General features: G+C 45.0%; 1 protein-coding gene across 1 annotated transcript; it reads left to right on the top strand.

The window, feature by feature from the left end:
* Nucleotides 1-1,539: 1,539 nt before the first annotated feature.
* Nucleotides 1,540-3,090, top strand: LOC127771892 (dehydration-responsive element-binding protein 1C-like). Its single transcript, XM_052297838.1, has one exon. It carries the CDS (start codon nucleotides 2,031-2,033, stop codon nucleotides 2,757-2,759), a length of 729 nt encoding a protein of 242 aa, XP_052153798.1. The 5' UTR covers nucleotides 1,540-2,030; the 3' UTR covers nucleotides 2,760-3,090.
* The last annotated feature ends 12,977 nt before the right edge of the window (nucleotides 3,091-16,067 follow it).

Raw genomic sequence — 16,067 nt, 5'->3', positions numbered from 1 at the left:
AAGTTGTATTCAAACATGTTTCTTCTACTATAATAACGTGCAAAGCTTTTTTTAAAAATAATGGAATAAAACATCCCGGCCTTTGATCATCAGAGCTACAGCCAATTATTACAAAAGTAACACCCAAACACTGAGTATAGTTCAAATGAATTAAACACACCCAACAAAATAAAAGATCAAACTAAGATAAGGAGAGCACATTTATTCAAGTCTATTTATGAATCTCCATCCATAGTTTGCAAGGAGTTGCATGACCGTTGTCTCAAGCCTACGACATGCAACCTTCATAAGCTCTCGATCATCTTCACACATTTGCAGCTGTACCCAAAATCTGAGCCAATATATTGCCCTGAAAATTACCTGCATATATGAGATAGATAGTGATTTGTCAAAAACCATATCATTCCTAGTCAACCACAGAGCCCAACATATGGCAGAAGCTCCTACAAGTATGAGTTTACTCTTCTTCTTATCTACCCTCAAAAGCCAACCATCAAACATATTAGATATGGTAGTAGGAAGGTATAAACCAAGAGAGAACTATACTGCTCTCCAAACAAATTTTGCATAATGACACTCTATAAAAAGATGTTGAATAGTCTCATTTTTCATACAAAGACAACATCTTAAACTGCCATTCCAATTTCGTCTTGCCAAGTTATCCTTGGTTAGCACAACCCCTTTAAGCAAGTACCACATAAAAATCTTAATCTTAAGTGGCATCTTTAAGCTTCCAAATAATCTTGTTTCTCTCAATATAACCATTATTAATTAAAACTAGATACATCGACCTAACAGAAAATATTCCATTCTGATGATAATTCCATCTAAAGCTATCAGAGGATTGATTCAATTGAATATGTACAATAGAAGCACACAATTCATACCAATATGCAAGATTCTGACCAACTAATGATCTCTTATAGGAAACATCATTAAAAAAAAAATATATCATCTTTCTTCTAGAAAAACAGCGTACTTACATTTTCTCTTTCTCCAAAAATGAAAAAGAAATAGCGTCGATTTTACATGCATCAACTTGGAAAACTTTGTCTTTTCTTATAAAACAAATCTTGGCCATGCAGCAGAGGTTTTCAGCTAAGCTCAAGACCCACAGTATGGGCCACTGCATCCCGTCGCGTGTTCCGCGTCACCGTACGCGGCGCCTGCACACGCCTGCACGGCCAAAGCGAAAACGGAAGCGAACACCAAAGACCAGTTCTCCAAAAAAAGAAAAATCTCAAGAAAAAAAACTAAAGACCGGCAAATCGTGCCTCGACACGTCACGTGCTCATCAAATAATCACAGGTACTGAGGTACGGGAAAAATACTAATCGCCACGTGGCGGAATGACCCCGTTTATTTAGTGTTATTTTACATGTAATGTAATAATAATGTTATTATCATCCATCAATCACCTTATGACCATTTTCCACCGTTCCCAATTTCCCTGCTCGATCGACTTGCTTTGCCTTCGTCTCCTCCACTCTGACTTCCTTTCTAGATGGTCAAACTGCAGCCATCACAAAATCTATATCTCTTTTTGTCTCCTACTTTATTCAGAGATGAGAACAATCCAAGAATCGCCATGAACACACACGGACAAAATTTGCTTTTGTTTTTGTCTTTTTTAGCTTTGGCTCCTGGGTTTCTTGCAGCAGTGGACCAAGAGTCGAAGCAAACGTTTAGAGTCAGCGCAGAGCCACCACGGATCATCCAATCCTTCGTGGCCAAGGATCGAGGGTGTCTTCTTATGATCCACTGATCTTCTCCTAATTCGGTTTCGCTTCGTCCTCATTCGCTCTAATCAAACCATTTGTTTTTGCTAATTTCGATGTTGCTTAATCCAAGTTGGCTTCCGCAACCCGTGTTTTCGATTTGTTTGTTTTGATCATGGCGATGGATGGGGAAGTGTCCGGTGTTTGGAGTTTCTTGGCTTTCTTTAAGCTCGAGAGGTTGAGGAAGAGGAGCATATAAATTTGGGGGGTGTTCTTGCATGAGGTCAAACGAGCGTAGCTACTGCGTCGGCGATGGCGTTGTCGGAGCCGGACCTCGCGGCGGAGACGGAGGCGATCGTGTCGGCGCTCACGCACGTCGTCGCGTACGGCGGCGGCGGCCCGCCGCCGACCGAGGAGACCGCCGCGTCCGCGGTGACAAGGACAGCGCCGTGGCGCGCGGACGGCGCGCGGCAGGGGGCGGTGCCGGCGGCGAGGAAGTACAGGGGGGTGAGGCGGCGGCCGTGGGGGAAGTGGGCGGCGGAGATCAGGGACCCGCACAGGGCGGCGCGGGTGTGGCTCGGGACGTTCGCCACCGCCGAGGACGCGGCGCGCGCCTACGACGCCGCGGCGCTCCGCTTCCGCGGGGGGCACGCCAGGCTCAACTTCCCCGAGGACGCCGCCGCGGCCGACGCGCGACGCGCCACGGACGCCGCGGCCGCCGCGGCGGCGGCGTCGTCGGCGCCCGCCGCGCTGCTGGAGTCGCAGCCGGGCGACGTCGCGGACTGCCTCGACTACTCCAGGATCCTGGCGGGGGCGCCGGAGCGGCCGACGAGCTCCACCGTCACGGACGGGTTCTTCGGCGGCGGCGGGAACGGCCGCTTCTTGCACTCGTGGAGCATTGGCACGTCGCCGTCGTCGTCGGGCTCGGGCTCGGGCGGAGCCGTCGGTGGCGGTGGCGGTGGCGGCGCCCCTGTTCGTCCTCTGTTTCATGGCGGTAACGGCTGGGAGCAACGCGGTGACAGTGCATACAACGGTTTCTAGACGCCTCGGGAATCGGGATTAGCGATATTTGAAGAAGAAAAGCAAAGGATTCGAGAATTAGCATATTCTTTTATCATGGTACTGAGAATTAGGCTATTTTTTTAGGTACTCCATAGTATATTCGAGAATTAGCCTATTCTTTTATGGTACTCCGTAGTGTAGTAGTAGTGGAGTAGTAATTAGCAGTAGTAGCAGAATAACCTTGTTAGATTGTTTCCCGAAAAATCGTTGTATGTTCCAAAAACTCATTTAAAGTAAGGCAAGCGATTATTTATGTAGATAGATACATGATGTAAACTGAAAGCAATTTTGGTTGTAGTGATTTGCGATACAAGGAGCCCCCGAATGGGGGGCAGAGCAAAAAAAAAAAAAATGCTAGCGTATGTGTCACGCGCTGTTTTTTGCTCAATTGCTGGGCGAAGAGCCGAGGACAAGCAACACAGCAATGTCCACAAGTCGGCCTTCATAATCCATGGGTTTTGTTTGATATGCTTACGTGTGACATACGCACACTACCATCAACATACACGTCCGTGTGTGCGAGGTGTGCCTTCGATCGAGCACGTCAACAGCGTAGCAGGATAGATATGTAAGAAGAGGTGAAATCCTTTCGATCTCCGGTGTGGGACTAAAAAAAATTGACGGCGCTAAAGTAAACAACGTGCACCTCTGTGTCTAGTGTTAGAATAATTGGGCTAGACCTAATTTATCCTATTAAATCTCAAAGGCCTATAATAAGTGTTAAGGATAATAATACCACCTTAGGATTTAAGCAAGAAATATCTCAACCTAAATAGGGAGTTATTGGAGGCTCCCAGTTGACTGGTTGAGTTGGGGATCGGAAAGCCACGCGCGCGCGCCGGGCCGGACGGGCGTGTATCACGTCGCTACTCTTTTGCGTCCACGATCCCACGTTCCCACGACTGCCTCTGCAACGGCGCGTCCACGATCCCACGTTCCCAGGAGGCCGCTAGATAAGGAGGCCGCGAGTCCGATCAGATTCCTCCTCCGCAACGGCGCGTCCACGATCCAACGTTCCCAGGAGGCCATGAGTCCGATCAGATTCCTCCTCCTCCGGGCCTGTGCTGCTCTCGCGTTCTGATCCGCTTGCTTCTTTCACAGGTGTTAGTTCCTCCTTCCAACCACACCTTCGCCTGAGATCTGCACTGGGTAACTGCCTCTCTCCTGATAGATAAGGAGGCCGCGAGTCCGATCAGATTCCTCCTCCTCCGGGCCTGTGCTGCTCTCGCGTTCTGATCCGCTTGCTTCTTTCCCGGGTGTTAGTTCCTCTTCCCAACCACACCTTCGCCTGAGATCTGCACCGGATAGGTGGATGATCAGATTTTTGGGGAGTGCTTCCCGCACGACTGCTCGTCCTTGCCCACCATGTCTGCGCCTGGAGCCGGTGCCGCTGCTGCTGCTGGAGGAGATGGCGGAGGTGGTGCGCCACCAGGAGCTGGAGCTGGAGGTGGTGCGCCAGGAGCTGGAGCCGGTGCCGTGAAAAACAACACCAACGGAGGCAATTCTGCCTCACAATCCAGCGGAGGGCCATTCTCGAGGTATATCCTTCTCCTGTTCCTGTTCCCGTTGTTAGCGCTTTACTGCTATGTTCCTGTTCCTGATATTCATGATGCCTCTAGCATGCTACTGCGTTACTGCTATGTTCTTGTTCCTGATATTCATAATGCGCATGATGCCTTTAGTATGCTACTGCCTTTAGTATGCTACTGGTTTTGTTACATGTTGTCACTAGATCACCCTACACTGTTTATGCCATGATTACTGTCTTAACATTTTGGATTAAATATGCCGATTTACGACCATATTTCCAACTATCCAAAAATCTGATAGGTCATTTTCGGTAGTTGGCTTTGCTGCTACACTGAAACCACATGCTTTTGATGGTTCTAACTATAAGAGATGGAAAGCACGTGCACTATTGTGGTTGACAGCGATGCAATGCTTCTATGTTTCACGGGGCAAACGAAGTGAACCACCTCTTTCTCCTGAGGAAGAGGCTAAGTTCGAGGCTTCGGATTGCCTGTTCCGTGGAGCATTGATCAGTGTACTCGCTGACAACATAGTGGACGTGCACATGCACATGCCTTCTGGGAAGGACATGTGGGATGCACTTGAGGCCAAGTTCGGAGTTTCTGACGCTGGCAGTGCGCTGTATGTCATGGAGCAGTTCTATGACTACAAGATGGTCGATGACCGTTCTGTAGTAGAAGCTCATGAGATTCAGATGCTGGCTAAGGAACTTGAGAACAACAACTGTGAGTTGCCGGACAAGTTTGTGGCGGGTGGCATTATTGCCAAATTGCCACCTTCTTGGTCGGACTTTGCCACTTCTCTAAAGCACAAGAGACAAGAGTTCAATGTTTCTGATCTCATTGGCTCTTTGGGTGTTGAGGAGAAGGCGAGGGCAAAGGACGTCCGGGGCAAAAAGGTTGAGGGAGGTTCTAGTGCCAATATGGTACAGAAGAAGAACCCTCATGTATCCCACAACAACAAGAAAGTCAAGCCTGATGTCAAATCCAAGGCTGCAACCAACTTTAAGAAGAAAGGCAAGGGAAAGGCAAAGGGAGACTGCTTTGTGTGTGGCAAGTCTGGGCATTAGGCCAAGGACTGTCCTGAGCGCAAAGATAGTAAGTCTGCGAACATGGTCATTAGCGAGGGTGGAGGAACATCGGGGTACGGTAAAATATTACCTACAGTTCTCTCTGTTTTTCACTCACCTGATTGGTGGGTGGATACTGGTGCTAATATTCATGTATGTGCTGACATTTCTCTGTTTTCTTCTTATTAGGTCGGGAGAGGTTCCTCCTTGTTGATGGGAAACGGGTCGCTTGCGGCTGTTCATGGTGTTGGTACGGTCGATCTGAAGTTTACTTCGGGAAAGACCATGCAGCTGAAGAACGTGCAGCATGTCCCTTCAATAAAGAAGAATCTAGTTAGCGGCTCTCTATTGTGTAGAGAAGGTTTTAGACTTGTGTTTGAGTCCAATAAATGTGTCGTATCTAAATATGGGACTTTTGTTGGAAATGGTTATGACAACGAAGGTTTGTTCCGCTTTTCTTTGAATGACATGTGTAATAATCATAATGTTGTGAACCGTATTAGCGAGAATGATGAGTCTAATGTGTGGCATTCGCGACTCTGTCATGTGAATTTCGGTTGTATGACGCGCTTAGCTAACATGAGTTTAATTCCAAAATTCACTTTGGTCAAAGGTTCCAAGTGCCATACTTGCGTTCAATCGAAACAACCTCGCAAGCCTCACAAGGCATCTGAGGCGAGGAATTTGGCACCTCTAGAACTTGTTCATTCCGATTTGTGCGAAATGAACGGCGTGTTGACTAAAGGGGGAAAGAAATATTTCATGACACTGATAGATGATTGCACTAGATTTTGTTATGTGTATCTATTGAAAACAAAGGATGAAGCATTGTATTACTTTAAAATCTATAAAGCTGAGGTAGAAAACTAACTTGAAAGGAAAATCAAACGGTTGAGGTCTGATAGAGGTGGGGAGTATTTTTCCAATGAGTTTGCATCCTTTTGCGAAGAGTTTGGAATTATTCATGAGAGGACGCCTCCCTATTCACCCCAATCAAATGGGGTGGCCGAAAGAAAGAACCGTACTCTAACTGAGATGGTGAATGCCATGTTAGACACTGCGGGGCTTTCCAAGGAATGGTGGGGTGAGGCAGTTTTGACTGCGTGTCATGTCCTGAATAAAATTCCAATGAAGCATAAGGAAGTAACACCATTCGAGGAATGGGAAAGGAAGAAATTAAATCTCTCATACCTACAAACATGGGGTTGTTTGGCCAAGGTAAATGTACCTATAACCAAAAAGCGGAAACTTGGACCAAATACTGTTGATTGTGTGTTCCTTGGTTATGCTATTCACAGTGTGGGTTATAGATTCTTAATAGTAAACTCTGGAGTACCCGACATGCCTGTTGGTACAATTTTTGAGTCCAGAGATGCTACATTCTTTGAGAATGAATTTCCCATGAAACATACACCTAGCACTTCTAGTCAAGAAACTGTCATGCCCCATGAGCACTTTGCACCGATAGAACACAATGATCAAACGCCTGAGGAAAATCCTGAGGAGGACAACATTGTAGATACTCGCAAGAGTAAGAGACAAAGGGTTACAAAATCCTTTGGAGATGACTACATTGTATACCTCGTGGATGACACCCCAAGAACCATAGAAGAGGCATATTCATCTCCTGACGCTGACTACTGGAAGGAAGCAGTACGCAGTGAGATGGACTCGATTATGTCTAATGATACTTGGGAAGTCGTTGAGCATCCATATGGGTGCAAGCCCGTAGGATGCAAATGAGTTTTCAAGAAAAAGCTTAGGCCTGATGGTACAATTGAAAAGTACAAGGCAAGGCTTGTGGCCAAAGGTTATACCCAAAAGGAAGGCAAGGACTTTTTTGACACATACTCACCAGTTGCTCGCTTGACCACGATTCGAGTACTACTTGCTCTGGCAGCCTCTCATGGTCTTCTCGTCCATCAGATGGACGTTTAGACAGCTTTCCTAAACGGAGAGCTGGAGGAGGAGATCTATATGGATCAACCAGACGGGTATGTACTAGAAGGTCAGGAGGGAATGGTGTGTAAACTGCTGAAATCCTTGTATGGCCTCAAGCAAGCACCTAAGCAATGGCATGAGAAGTTTGACACCACGCTTACATTTGCAGGCTTCGTTGTGAACGAAGCTGACAAATGTGTGTACTATCGCTATGATGGGGGAGAAGGAGTGATCTTGTGCTTATATGTCGATGACATATTGATCTTTGGGACCAGCCTCAATGTGATTGAGGAGGTCAAGGACTATCTGTCCAAGAGTTTTGAAATGAAGGATTTGGGAGAGGCTGATGTTATTCTTAACATCAAACTACAAAGAGGAGATGAGGGTGGGATTGCACTTGTGCAATCCCACTATGTGGACAAGGTGTTGAGTCGCTTTGGATATAGTGACTGCAAGCCAGCTCCTATTCCTTAAGATCCCAGCGTGCTATTAAGGAAAAACCGAAGAATAGCAAGGGATCAACTGAGATACTCTCAAATCATTGGTTCATTGATGTACTTGGCTAGTGCAACGAGGCCTGACATATCTCATTTGTTGTAAGCAAGTTGAGCCGGTTTGTCTCAAATCCGGGAGATGATCATTGGCAAGCTCTGGAAAGAGTAATGCGCTATCTAAAGGGCACTATGAGCTATTGAATTCACTATACCGGGTATCCAAAAGTACTAGAAGGGTATAGTGACTCAAACTGGATATCTGATGCTGATGAGATAAAAGCCACAAGTAGATATGTGTTCACACTTGGAGGTGGCACTGTTTCCTGGAAGTCTTGCAAGCAGACCATCTTAACGAGGTCAACAATGGAAGCAGAACTTACAGCACTAGATACTGCGACAGTTGAGGCCGAGTGGCTTCATGAACTCCTGATGGATTTGCCGGTGGTTGAAAAGCCAGTGCCAGCTATCCTAATGAACTGTGATAATCAAACAGTGATTATTAAAGTGAACAGTTCAACGGACAACACGAAGTCATCTAGGCATATCAAGAGAAGACTGAAATCTGTCAGAAAGCAGAAAAACTCCGGAGTGATAGCATTGGACTATGTCCAAACGGCTAGAAATCTGGCAGATCAGTTTACCAAGGGGCTACCACGTAATGTGATAGACAGTGCATCGAGGGAAATGGGCTTGATACCCACCTAAGGTTGCACAATAGTGGAAACCTGTCCATTGTGATCGGAGATCCCGTGAATTTGGATGGCGAAACAAACTATTGTGTGACTGAGAGAAGAGACCCTTGAAAAAGGCTCATTTTCATGATGTACTTCTCTTCTTTCCTGCATGGTAGGATGGCTCATGCCTTAATGTGATCCGAGTGGCTTTTTCAAGCAGAGATGTTGACCTGTAGAACATCTCAGAAGGAACACACCTATATGAGTTCGACTGCTAGTCACAGTTTATGAGGTTTGGGCGATCTCTAGATACTCATGAAAGGCCTGGAGTTTGACTTATATGCTCCAAACAGAGGGGATGCGAACGACAGCCTAGTACCAGTCAAGGGTCTGAGTGAAACCTGATCACACAAAACTGACAATTGAAGGCATAGTCTATTGTTCAGTTGTGGTCTGATGTAGCTCATTTCCTAGGTGGAAGTTCAACTTAACAGTCTCCACCAAAACCCTGGTATATCAAACAGGCACAACCTTGAGAACATTTCTTATGAGCCTTGAAATTTGGTGGGGATTGTTAGAATAATTGGGCTAGGCCCAATTTATCCTATTAAATCTCAAAGGCCCATAATAAGTGTTAAGGATAATAATACCACCTCAGGATTTAAGCGAGGAATATCTCAACCTAAATAGGGAGTTATTGGAGGCTCCCTGTTGACTGCTTGAGGTGGGGGTCGGAAAGCCACACGCGCGCGCGCGCCGAGCCGGGCCGAGGCCGAGGCCGAGGGCGTGGGCGTGGCAGGTATGCGTGCATGCGCCACGTCACTACTCTTTTGCATCCACGATCCCACGTTCCCACGACTGCCTCTCTCCTGATAGATAAGGAGGCCGCGAGTCCGATCAGAACGATCCGCTTGCTTCTTTCCCGGGTGTTAGTTCCTCCTCCTCCGGGCCTGTGCTGCTCTCGCCTCCTCGCTTCTGATCGCTTGCGCGCACGAGAGATCGGAAGGAGCAGGGCCTCCGGAACCACACCTTCGCCTGAGATCTACACCGGGTAGGCGGGTGATCAGGTTTTTGGGAGTGCTTCCCGCACGACTGCTCGTCCTCATCCACCATGCCGGCGCCGCTGCTACTGCTGGAGGAGATGGCGGAGGTGGTGCGCCACCAGGAGCTGGAGCTGGAGGTGGTGCGCCAGGAGCTGGAGCCGGTGCCGCGAACAACAACACCAACGGAGGCAATTCTGCCTCACAATCCAGCGGAGGGCCATTCTCGGGGTATATCCTTCTCCTGTTCCTGTTCCCGTTGTTAGCGCTTTACTGTTATGTTCCTGTTCCTGATATTCATAATGCCTCTAGCATGCTACTGCGTTACTGCTATGTTCTTGTTCCTGATATTCATAATGCGCACGATGCCTTTAGTATGTTACTGGTTATGTTACATATTGTCACTAGATCACCCTACACTGTTTATGCCATGATTATTGTCTTAATATTTTGGATTAAAATATGCCGATTTATGACCATATTTCCAACATATAGAAATTAGAACCCCGCTTCTTGGGCTCCCTGGAGCATTCGGACGTCGCCGTCATCGTGGGGCTCAGGAGTCGTATCGCTCGGCGCCGCCGCCTCTGGTCTCCTCTTTTTGATGGTGGTAACGGCTGGGAGCAGAGGCAGACGCAGGATTAAAAATAAAATGGTGCGAAGATGTTTATTTTATAATACCAACAAAACACAATAAATACCATATTTATATCATAATCACATAAAAATATAGTCTAATTAATAAATTAAGACAAACAAAACCATTTTAAATCAAAGTAATATTTAAAACACTGTAGGCTCTCCGATGTGGTACTAAAAACAATGTGCACTTTCCTTGTGTTTAGAACCAGCTGAACATATATATATCTCATGGAACAGCGGGTGCACCACGTACAAGCCTAATCATGATTCTCGTCAACAACTCGTCGTTTATACAATTTTTTTTTGTTAGGACCATTTTACACACTAATAAAAAAAAGTTTTTGCAAGCGGTTAAAAATATTTTTTCAAGTGGGAAAAAGGACCGTCTGTACGCAAAGGTTTTCATAGGTGGCCCAACGGTCTTGATAGTCTGGGATAGAATTCGATACATTACGATTCATCACTTTATCATAGACTGGTTCATCTAGCGTTAGACTGACGCTCGACTTACAATGCCTTTGTCACTACGCATCACTCCTTCCCATTTATGGATCTTTTGTGGCACGGCGCTGGCACGTCCAAGTACAAGCTATTTCTTTGGCTAACATCCAACATTGATGCTAGATGGCGGACCTAATGTTTCAGTGGGGATGGACAACCATGTCATGTGCCCCTTCTACACGCAGGAGCCGAAGACATCAAACCACATTCTAATGGAATGTGCTGTTGCTAGACAGGTGTGGCACAAGCTGCTCATCGAGGTAGGCCTATCAAGCCTCTCTCCCAATCGGTAGTCTAACCTCCATCTTTGGTGGGAGGAGTCATATGGCTGAATGCACAAGCACCTTCAATTCTTCCGTCCTCCTGGTTACCTGGTAGCTTTGGCTAGAACAAAATTCTTGCGTCTTCACTAGTGATGTTTCCCAGGTAGATACGGTGGTGGACACGAGCATGCAAGAGGGGCGGCTCTAGCTGAAGGTAGAACCTTTTTCTCTTTGAGATATTTTTGGCACTTGGCTGTTTTTGTATAGCCAACACCACCCCCTGCACCTTTTATTTGGAGCATATTCCGGTTTAGTTAGCCCACTTTTAGTTTGGATTCTCCCCCTCATAACCCCTCCATGATCATTACAACATGTATGTAAACATTTTTTTTTCTAATATAGCGACGTGCGAAGCTTTTGTGCCTTTGCGAAAAAAAAACATCATTCTTCTTCTAACATAGTGACATGCAAAGGTCAAAGCTTTTTCATATTTGTGCCAAAAGTTGTATTTAAACATTCTTCTTCTAATATAGCGATGTGCGAAGATTTTGCGCCTTTAAGAAAAAACATAATTCTTCTTCTAACATACTGACATGCATAGCTTTTTCCCGTTTGCGAAAAAAAGATTATATGTCCATCAGATAAGTCTAAATATAGTAGCAATATATTTATTTTCCAAAAAAATTGCCTAGAAGCACATATGTAATGTGCTTGGGAGCTAGTGGCGGGAATTTGGTTACAAACACTCAAAGTTTGGTTTTAGGGATTACTATGTAGGCATATCGCCCACAAATTACGCCGCCACTAGCACGCTTCGTCACCCTCAGCGTGTGCTTCCTCTTTTGCACGCCCAGATGCCGCGCGGACGGTATTTGAGGGGCAGCACACCCCCTTTGCTCCGTGGTATGGGACTAAACCAGAGAGTGCATCGACGTGTGCAGAGCCACAGGCCCTGTGGGCTGTGGGCACTCTGCTGGAGCGTGTGGGCCACTAGCGGCCCACCAAACCAATTGGGATTCAACTTGCCTGTACAATGGATCTAATTGTCGTTGACGAGCTGATGATATTGGTGGGCCTAATTTGTGCCAAAGCAGAGCGTGTGCAGCATGGCGTACATCACTGCATGTATAAAAAAAAAAACCTTTACTAAACTCTAGTAACCATTGGGTTTTAATTGGATCTATACCATTATAATTTTTATGGTTTTAAAATTTCACTGCAATTGATGTATTAGGAATCATGCTACTAGAATACTTTTAAAATCTGATCTATATCATGTGTACATACATTTCAACTCTCTTTTTCTTGGCTATTTGTAATTTTATGTGGATCAAAATGCCTCTCCCTCCTGTGTCAGACACCGTGGGTTCCTCTGCCCCCAATCATCTCTACCCTACATTCCTCCAACCAACTGAGCGAGCAGGGGACAACAGAGCAAGTGCCATCGGTTCGCGACATGGCGTCGACAGCGAAACAAGCAGCCGGGGGTGGCGCTGACCGTGTCGACGGTGGAGCAAGCGGCAAAGGTGGCAAGGTCAGGACTGTGCGGAGCATATCTCATAATCCCACCCTCTCTTTCTTCACTCCGTTCGTTGAGGACCTTGTAGATCCAGTGGTTAAGCATATCTGGCGATGGTGACGAGACTCAGAGATAGCGGGTTTGGTAGTGGCTCAGCGTAACGCAAGCAGATGCAGGGCGGCCACTGGTGGGTTCTAGGTTTAGCTGGTGCTCGTGGTCAGCAACTCCTCTACGCCAACTCCTCCATCACCATTCTTTTGCCGTGATTTTGATTCAAAATGTTGTGGATTTGATCTGACGCAAAGCATTAATTAAATTATACTCCCTCCGTCCCCTAATATAAGAAATTTTAATATTTTACTTACATAGTTTGATTATTCGTCTTATTCAAAAAAAATTAGAATTATTATTTTTTTACTTACTTTATTATTTAAAGTACTTTAAGCACAACTTTTTATTTTTTATATTTGCATAAATTTTTTTAATAAGACGAGTGGTTAAACAGTATAAGCAAAATGTCAAAATCTTTTATATTATGGAACGGAGGGACGGAGGGAGTAGTAGACAAATAGACAATGCTTAAGTCATAGGATATCTGATCTGACACGAAGCATTAAATTGTAGCATCATAGATCATATAACGTGGAGCATTAAGTTGTAGTAGACAAATAGACAATGCTTGGGCAACAGGAGGCATGCCTATTTTGGTATATGGGAAAATACGATTCAAAACGTGTATCAGACCTACAACATGGCATGGATCAGATTTTCAAGGTGTTACAGTGGCATAGATCCAAGTAACATGGCATGGATCCGATATGATTTTCAAGGTGTTACAGTGGAACTGAATATCCATTTTTTCAAAAAAAAATCACCTAGATTTTTTCTACCTTTATATTTATATCTAACGAACTACAAAAGAAAATAACAAATGCATATTTACTTACACATTATTTTTATCAAAATTACAGTGTACTTACATGTCATATCAACTGAATTTACATATATAATTTAGTTATATAGGACTGTAATTTTATATTATGATGTAAATATTGTTTTATATATACAACCAAATTCTCCTCCATACTCAAATGGCCAAGCGCTGCACATGGTAAGCATCCGATCATAAGATTGAATCCTACCGCCCGAGGTTTGGTGGTAAGCTGCCTTAGTTTTTTGGATGTTGTTAGCACGAATCTCACCATAAATTGAAGGGTTGAAAAAAGAGTGATTTGCAACGAAAACTCTGTCGACAAAGATTTAGCAGAATCGGTTATGAAAACCTACGACTCAATCACAAGGTGACACATGAGTCATATTCATTTATACAATGCAGAGTTATCTTCATTTATACAATGTAAAGAAGAAACAAAAATGCATCATTTTCATCATCTAATAAGTAAAGAGGAAGAAACAAAAATGTACATGAGTCATCTTCATTTATACAATGCAGAGTCATCTTCATTTATACAATGTAAAGAAGAAACAAAAATGTATTATTTTCATCATCTAATAAGTAAAGAGGAAGAAACAAAAATATATCAATTTCATTTATTTAATAAGTAAAGAGAAGAAGAAATAAAAAAAGTTTGCTAAGCGCATGTGTCATGCGCCTGGCTAGTGGCGGATCCTCTTGTGGAGGAAGTTTTTTGCAACATCAAGTTTGGGGATCGCTACGTGCACATACCGTGCACACTGTGCCGCCACTAGGTCACGGGGATCCACGGGCTCCTCGTGTGCCTCCATTTTGGCACGCCCAGCCGCCGCCAAGGCCACCATTTGAGGGGGCTGCGCACCTGCTTGATTCCCCGGTATGGGACTAAACTCACCAAGTAACCAGGATGCATCGACCTGTGCACTCTCTTATCTCGCAGTCGCAGGCTCGCAGGCCCCTGTGGGCTGTATGCATGGGCAGGGCCTTCCTAGCCCAGTTCCTTCGTCGCGGCACTAGCAAACCAATTGGGGATCCAACTTTGCCTGTGAATAAATGTGTCTCTTGATTTGGCCTAATTGTCGTCGACAATTAACCAGCTGGTGTCAAAGCAAAAGCGTCGAGTTGCAACTTGCAACATTGGTCAGTAAATATTGCAGGGATACCACCGGTTGTTGTTTCATCCTCCCGTGTTAATGTTGTCATCAACGCTGCTGCCATCTTTGGGCACCATAGTTAGGACAGGAGTAATATAGGAGTACGCTTTGTGCGGTTCCTTGTCATCGCTAATCAAAGCTGTGGAGGAACCACGCATGGTACTACTCCAGCAGTAGCCAGTAGGAGTACTGATTTCGAGCGAGATCAGGATTTTCTGCAGGTTCTGCTTGAATTCGCTTTCAGTAATGCATGGGAAAGTGTACTCATCTCTCGTTATGTACATCCTATCTAAATAGTTACAGAAAATTTAAAATAAATATCACTCCATAATATGCAAGTTAAAATTTAACTTTTAAAAGTTGTAAAAAAATAACAACAAATGTATGATAACTATTTTCACAATTTAGTTTGTTTCTTTGTTGTAACTTATAGAAGTTGAATTTAGCCTTGTATGTTTATAAAATGATATATTTTATATTAATCTATATTATCAAAACTTTTTAAAATTTTTTATAACTATTTTGATGATGATATGCAAGCAACGAGAAAACATTCACTCGAGGATGAAAATCCGACATAACCGATGTGCATCAGTGGTAGGGACCGGAGTTTTACAGCCATCAATCTGTTCCTATCGTTTGATTCGTTTCTCCCTCAGTCTTGTATTGTATGCGTAAATAGATCAGGAGTTTTGGTGCAATCTTTTGCCTTAATTGGGAGGCTAGCTTTGGTTTTTGAAACGAACTGGGGGTGGGGGGTCGTTACTGTAGCTGTTTTAGGCTTTAATCAGTATAACAAGATTATATAGGATGATAAATGTAAGAATTAAGAAACCACGCGGTCGTACTGGACTCGAGCTCGTACTATACTTTCGGTTAGTATAAGTACTCCTATTATTAACGGTTTGGTATTCTTCCGAATCTTAGCAGCTATACAGTCTACGGAGTACGGACATGACACGAGACAATATTACCCCTCCCGTCTAATTGTATCCGAAACAGTAATCTAATTATCTAATCTGAACTCCAGGTAGTTCAGTACTATTCAAAACAATTTTGCTAACGTATTTGTCTACACAAATTTTATATTGTAGTTGCATGTAATATTGTATATTTATCAAAGTCCCATTCAAAATCTGAAGGGAAATCTGAATCTGGACATGGCAAAGGCGTTGACCTCACCACAGACCAGCCCCCCATCGACGCGACGACCGCCCGATCGGAAACCGACAGTCCAGATCCAACCCGTGCCCGCCCGCCTCGACATGCGCGTCCGATTTATCCCCTTTTTTTTTTTTTCAATTTTCCCCAACTCGATCGACGCGGACCGGACCGGACCAGATACCCCAACCCCGACGCGGACAGACACGACCAACCAACGCACCCCACCCAACCCAACCCGAGAGACGGTCCGACCGACCGTACGACGTGCCGGGCCCGGGCTCCCAAACCGGGTCCCTGTCGGGCTCGCCCCGAACCCTATCCACCTCCGGCTTCCCCCCACCTATATCCTTCCCTCCCCCTCG

This window comes from Oryza glaberrima, chromosome 4, assembly GCF_000147395.1.
Source record: "Oryza glaberrima chromosome 4, OglaRS2, whole genome shotgun sequence".
Taxonomy (NCBI): domain Eukaryota; kingdom Viridiplantae; phylum Streptophyta; class Magnoliopsida; order Poales; family Poaceae; genus Oryza; species Oryza glaberrima.
This window is presented reverse-complemented; position numbering and strand designations above follow the sequence as displayed.

Coding starts and splice junctions, on each gene's coding strand:
- LOC127771892 (XM_052297838.1), top strand. CDS start 2,031: ATGGCGTTGTCGGAGCCGGACCTCGCGGCGGAGACGGAGGCGATCGTG.